This window comes from Oncorhynchus tshawytscha, linkage group LG15, assembly GCF_018296145.1.
Source record: "Oncorhynchus tshawytscha isolate Ot180627B linkage group LG15, Otsh_v2.0, whole genome shotgun sequence".
NCBI classification, from domain to species: Eukaryota; Metazoa; Chordata; class Actinopteri; order Salmoniformes; family Salmonidae; genus Oncorhynchus; species Oncorhynchus tshawytscha.
This window is the reverse complement of record NC_056443.1, coordinates 18,160,637-18,166,803: the sequence shown is the minus strand read 5'-3', so window position 1 is coordinate 18,166,803 and position 6,167 is coordinate 18,160,637. Positions and strand designations below refer to the sequence as shown.

Genomic DNA, 6,167 nt, shown 5'->3' with positions numbered 1-6,167 from the left:
AAATCCAAATAAAAATCGAATTAAATTACAGGTTGTAATGCAACAAAATAGGAAAAACACCAAGGAGGATGAATACTTTTGCAAGGCACTGTACATATACAGTACATTTAACACACAGATACTTGCGCTCGCACACATGCACACACTGTACTCCGTCATGCTTGACAGCTTAAGTGTGAGTCATGGAAGCTCATTGAAAGGCACTCTCACAGGTCCCAGTGGTCCAGCCAGCCAGGCAGCGCAAGTGGTGTCAGGTGACCATGGAGCGCATATAAAGTTACGTCATATGCTGGTTTGGAAATGAATGGTAGCCCGGGCCATATGTATCAAGCGTCTCAAAGTGTTTTATCATTTAGATCATACTTAATCAGATCATTGTGGACAGAGAGGACCTGATCCTAGATCAGCACTCCTACTCTGAGACTAGATAAATACGGGCCCAGATCTGTCTCTGCTATCCACCCAGTCCTATGATCGTAACTCACAAACATAGGAGTTGGCTGTACAGCACAAATTGATCTGGGACCAGGCAATAGCAATGCCTCTAAGTACCAGGATGTCAATATTGATTAAATATAATAATCAATAATCAGTATAAAACGTGTACACAAAGGTACAAATGTCTTTGGCAGAACAAGCTGTGATTTTTGTAGAGAATCTGTGACTGTCTGGAAATTTCTAAGTAATCTTTTAAACAATATCGGTGGTGTCTATGGCTAACAACATTTATGATCAAAATAGGCCCATGTTCAGTAGAAAACTGAAGAAATTGTCTTGAAATGGAGGAGGCACTACCAGAACTTGTCCAATGAAAACACAAATTTCCGTTTCAAAATGTTTTCTGTTTTCATGCCCAGGGAATAACTGAAATATGTTTTAAAATGTATATTAACTGTTTCATTCAAAACGTGCATAGAATGTGGAAGTTAAAACAACTGCTATCTCTTTCACTGTGTCTATCTATCTGCATTTTCTATGTTTTACATCCTTATGAACTACAGTTATGGCGGGTGTATTAACCTAGAGCCCATTTCGCTGCCTCCATGTTTGTTTATTTTTTGTAGTTTTTGAATGTCTTGATCAAGAGTCACAGAGATGGAGGTTTTAACAGAAAAAGAAGATGTTGATTGTTCAAGAACATGTAATCATTTTTAACATGTTACAAAATCCATTACAAACTCAATTAAATGTACCATCCAGGAACAACAACCATTTCACAAACAAACACTAATAAAACAGCTATTTCTTGCCTTAGAAAACAGTACATTTCGGAAAAAGGGCTTTAAAAACGATAGCTTGCTGTATTTATCGTTACTTTAAAAAAACTATTGTTGTATATATTGTATTTATTTTAAGGTAAATAGTGTAAAAGAAAATTGACTGGAATTCACTGTTTGTTCATTTTCAAAACATTCAAGAGCCAACGGAAAACATACACACATTGATACACCATTTAATTATGTTGATTATCCCAATTATTATTATAATATTAACAATATTACACATTAATACAAAAATACAAAACATTTATGGTACTTGACCCAAGTTATTACAAGTTTATGAAATATTTATGCATTAAAGGAATGGCAGGAATGCAACTACACACACACACAGTGGTGGAAAAAGTACCCAATTGTCATAGTTGAATAAAAGTAAAGATACCTTAATCGAAAATAAAAGTGAAAGTCACCCAATAAAATACTACTTGACTAAAAGTCTAAAAGTATTTGGTTTTTAAATATAAATACATGTAATTGCTAAAATATACAGTACCAGTCAAAAGTTTGCACACACCTACTCATTCAAGGGTTTATCTTTGTTTTTACTATTTTGTACATTGTAGAATAATAGTGAAGACATCAACTATGAAATAACACATATGGAATCATGTAGTAACCAAAAAAGTGTTAAACAAAGCAAAAAATATTTTATATTTGAGGTTCTTCAAAGTAGCCACCCTTTGCCTTGATGACAGCTTTGCACACTCTTGGCATTCTCTCAACCAGCTTCACCTGGTAAAAGTGTCACACCCTGCTCTGTTTCACCTGTCTTTGGGCTTTGCTCCACCCCCCTCCAGGTGTCGCACATCTTCCCCTATTATCCCCTGTGCATTTATACCTATGTTCTCTGTTTGTCTGTTGCCAGTTTGTCTCGTCAAGCCTACCAGCGTGTTTTTCAGAACAGTTTCTTTGAGCCTGTTTTCTAGTTTTCCTGGTTTTTGATCATTTTGCCTGCCCTGAGCCTGCCTGCAGTTCTGTACCTTTTGCCTCTGCCCTGGATTACTGACCTCTGCCTGCCCCCGACCCTGAGCCTGCCGCTCTGCTCTGTACCTTATGAACTCTGCCCTGGACTACCAACCCCTACCAACCACATTTCCTGTTTTTTTATGGATATCCAGGGGTACACTCCAACACTCAAACATAATTTACGAATTTGTGTTTAAGCGAGTCCCCCAGATCAGAAGCAGTAGAGATGACCAGGGATGTTCTCTTGATAAGTGTGTGAATAGGACCATTTTCCTGTCCTGCTAAACATTCAAAAGGTAATGATTACTTTTGGGTGTCAGGGAAAATGTATGGAATGTAAGTGAAGTAAAAGTATAGAAACGTTTACAAAAAAGTTGTACTTTAAAATATTTTTACTTAAGTACTTTTACACCACTGCACACACACACAAACACACACACACACAATGCACATTACAAGCAGTGCACAAATTTATATACTGACAATATTGTAAGAAAGTTTAATTTTGTTGCTCAAAACATGTTACAAATAGAAGTGATGGGATTACTACTTTCAAGTAGCTTTGGCGGCAGCTCTGCCTGCCAGACTGATGTTTAACCAACTCTGGATTGAGTAGGTTAAACATCATCCTTGGAGGCTGAACTGCCTCACAGGCTAGTCTGAAGGCATATTTCTCGCTTGTGCGGATTGCTATAGTACTGTGATAATAATACTTTTCTGTTGACCTCTCCACTATTGACTTGATGGGACTATTGACTTAATTCTGTTTGAGAATGAATGGTACTGTACACTACTGAAATAAAGGGTTCTTGTCTCATGTCGAGTTGAAGCATACTCACCTGGAATCATGGAATCTTCTTTTCTCTTTTTTCAATTTTTTTCTCTCACTGCCATTCAAACAAACATTAAATGGGCATCATTCTTGAAAGTGGAATGTCTTGAAACATTGAAATGTAAACTTAAATACATTGTCCCTCCACCGTTGAGTATTATTGATTGAATTGATATCATTATGATTTAATAAATTTGTGTGGGTAAACCAAGGAAATATTTCCTAGGGTAAACAAAAGTACTTCTCTAAGCCTAAAATGTATTTTTTTAAAAAAACATAACATTTAAACTGGATTGATAGGAATTGTATTCTCATTTAAATTGGGACTATTCTACCATATTTGAGAGCATACATTTTGCAGACATCGAAGGTAATATTTCAGCAAAACATATTTATTGTATCACTATCTTTTTTCTTACTTGAAGTTGTTTATATTTGGTTTGAAACCTTGGTATTTGTCTGTGTGCATTCATTCATAGTTTGTTTTTTAATTGTATGAAATAAAAGCAAATATTTCCTGACCAAAGCTTTTGTCTGTGATCCTAGTGTGGCTTTGAGTGGCATATCTATTTAAGATTGAAATAGAAATTTCAAATCTCTCTAGCCTTTGTTGCAAATTGATCACATTATTAAGTTTTACAATGGGATTAACGGGATTTTCAACTCACAAGATCAAGTGTTATTTCCTTCATTGTCAAACAAGCTCACAGTTTTTAATAATACATTAACTATTTAGCTACGTTGACGTAGGGTGAAAAACTATTTCAAATGTATTGGGGGATTATTTGGGTCTACCTGAATGGTGAGAGAAAGGCTTGCTATCTGGGCCTCTGTTAATTAATTCCACTTATCAGCAGTTGAATACTCCTGCCTAGTTTAAAAATGCAGCTCTTTTTCTCTGTGGTCGACTAGTTGTACTGGAGTGCACTGCACCGCTGTGCTGCACAGTGAAAGCGTCAGTCGCAGGTTCACCGACTGATGATGGACACAGTGAATTGGATTTTACATGTTTATTATTATAGAGATATTTGTAAAAATAGGCCAACTATCGATGCTGGTCATACACTAAGAATATTAACCCCCGAGTGGGTTTTGAATAGTATTAGCTTGCGTGATTGTATAGCAAGCTATCAACCGGATACATAATCTAGCTAGCCATGGTTCTAATGATGGAATCGCAATGCGAGTATTTTATGTATTTCCCTGCGGTTCCCATCACGGACCTGTCGGACCCGTCAAAATACCGAACTCTCCCCCGGCGCAGTCACCTCTACCTCGGCGAAACGGTACAGTTCTTGCTAGTCCTGCGGTCCAGAGATGGAGCGTCGGGCTCGAGCGGGACAAAGGGAAGCGGGTCAGGTGACAGCGGTACCCGGGCTTGGAAGGAGCTGGTACGGTCCCTCTCCGCTGTAGCAAGTGTCTGCCCCGGAGAGAGCCGACATCGCTCCCAACTTCACCCCCACGAGTTCCAGAGAAGCTACAGCGACGACTGTGTAGACGAGGATCCAGACGACGTTGACTTTGCAGCGGGAACAGTCCACACAGCCAGAAGGGAGTCAAGGAACCGAGGTTTCAGAGAATGCAAGCCGCTTCTCATACACAATAATACGGGGCGTGATGGACGGCAGTATCGGCGCGCACCGGTTCAGGTAATATGAAATTATGAATGACAGTAGTCATAATTGGAGGGAACAATGGCACAATGATTGGACTACACTCATAACAACTAGCTAATACCGTATTGAGTGTTATAATAGGCTACGTGTACACCTGCTGTGTAAAATAGGAAGTGCTGACATTTCCTGAGCATATAAGAAAGTGCAACGCTCGTGCAGCAGAAGTACAAATGTAAACCACAAGTCAACCAGACCTTTTTTTAAACTTCCTGCAAGCACTGACCTATCTATGACAGTTGGAACAAGACAAAATACTGTTTGACAGTAGAACTGGGTTCAAATACTTTTTGGAATAATTTCAAATAACCTACTTGGTGCTTGATTGAGCATGCCTGTTGCAATGGAACCAATAGAACAGTTCCAAAAATGTAAAGCCAGCCCACCTGGCACTCCAGGCAGACTAAACCAAACGCTCAAAACACTCAAAAGTATACGAAAGATTTCAAGTTGTATTTGAACCCAGGTCTGTCTGACAGACAGCTTGTTATTGTGGCAAGGAGCACAGGTTGGTTCTAGCTACAGTCACTGTGATGACATACAAATAGACGCCTCAAACTTTCTTGAGTCTTAACCAACCAACACTTCTCTCGATTTGTCCAACCTTGACATTAAGAGAGAGGGAGAGAGAGCTTGTGTAAGGAGTATTTGCTTACACTTGCCTGTTATCAAGCCTCGCAGGACAAACAGCAATAACCTAGTATTATTTTCAGACTTCATTGGCAGAGAATTCAGACATACATGCCAACTCAACCTCATAGCCAAACAAATCAACTTAACCTTGAGGTGTTGGCAATCGAGGGTAACAACCACCCACTATGATAGTCAATATTAAGCATGGGACAAATAGAGCGAATGAATGAGTATGTTTTTGCACATATTACTATTTGTCATATCCTCTGTGAAAGACAGATCCTTCTTTTTCTATTACATTTGACCATAATAATAGTGTACTAGCAGGTGGAGTGACTCATATCTGTATCGATAATCTATAGTGCAAATATAGAATACAAACTTTATTTGTCCCTACATCCTCCTCCTCCATTGTTTACATAATCTTTATTTCTTTCTCTTTCTCTCACTCTAACTCTCTCTCACACACACTCCCCCTCACTCTCTCACTCCCTCCCCCTCCCTCTCTCTCCCTCTTGCTTTCTAATAGTTTGTAATAGAGTATTTCTCTCCCTTCCTCTCTCTCCTAGTCACCGATGGACGAGCCAGTGGTATTGAACGAGGAGGTCATATTCCCTCTGACCGTCTCATTGGACAAACTCCCCGTCAACACACTCAAGGTCAAGGTGAGAAGTCATGCAGACGTGTGTCTCTGTGTGTGAGTGAGTGAGACAGAGAGAGAGAGAGACAGACAGAAAACAGGACAGACAGTGTCATTGTCTTTTTCTCTACTCATCTCTCTAT

General features: G+C 39.0%; 1 protein-coding gene across 1 annotated transcript in view; it reads left to right on the top strand.

The window, feature by feature from the left end:
• Positions 1 to 4,008: 4,008 nt before the first annotated feature.
• trappc14 (trafficking protein particle complex subunit 14) overlaps positions 4,009 to 6,167 on the top strand; it is a 33,340-nt gene continuing 31,181 nt past the window's right edge. Inside the window, exons 1-2 of the mRNA XM_024373351.2 lie at positions 4,009 to 4,727; positions 5,954 to 6,049. Of these exons, the coding sequence (XP_024229119.1) occupies positions 4,236 to 4,727; positions 5,954 to 6,049 (588 nt within the window). The 5' untranslated portion in view covers positions 4,009 to 4,235. The remainder of the gene's footprint in view (positions 4,728 to 5,953; positions 6,050 to 6,167) is intronic.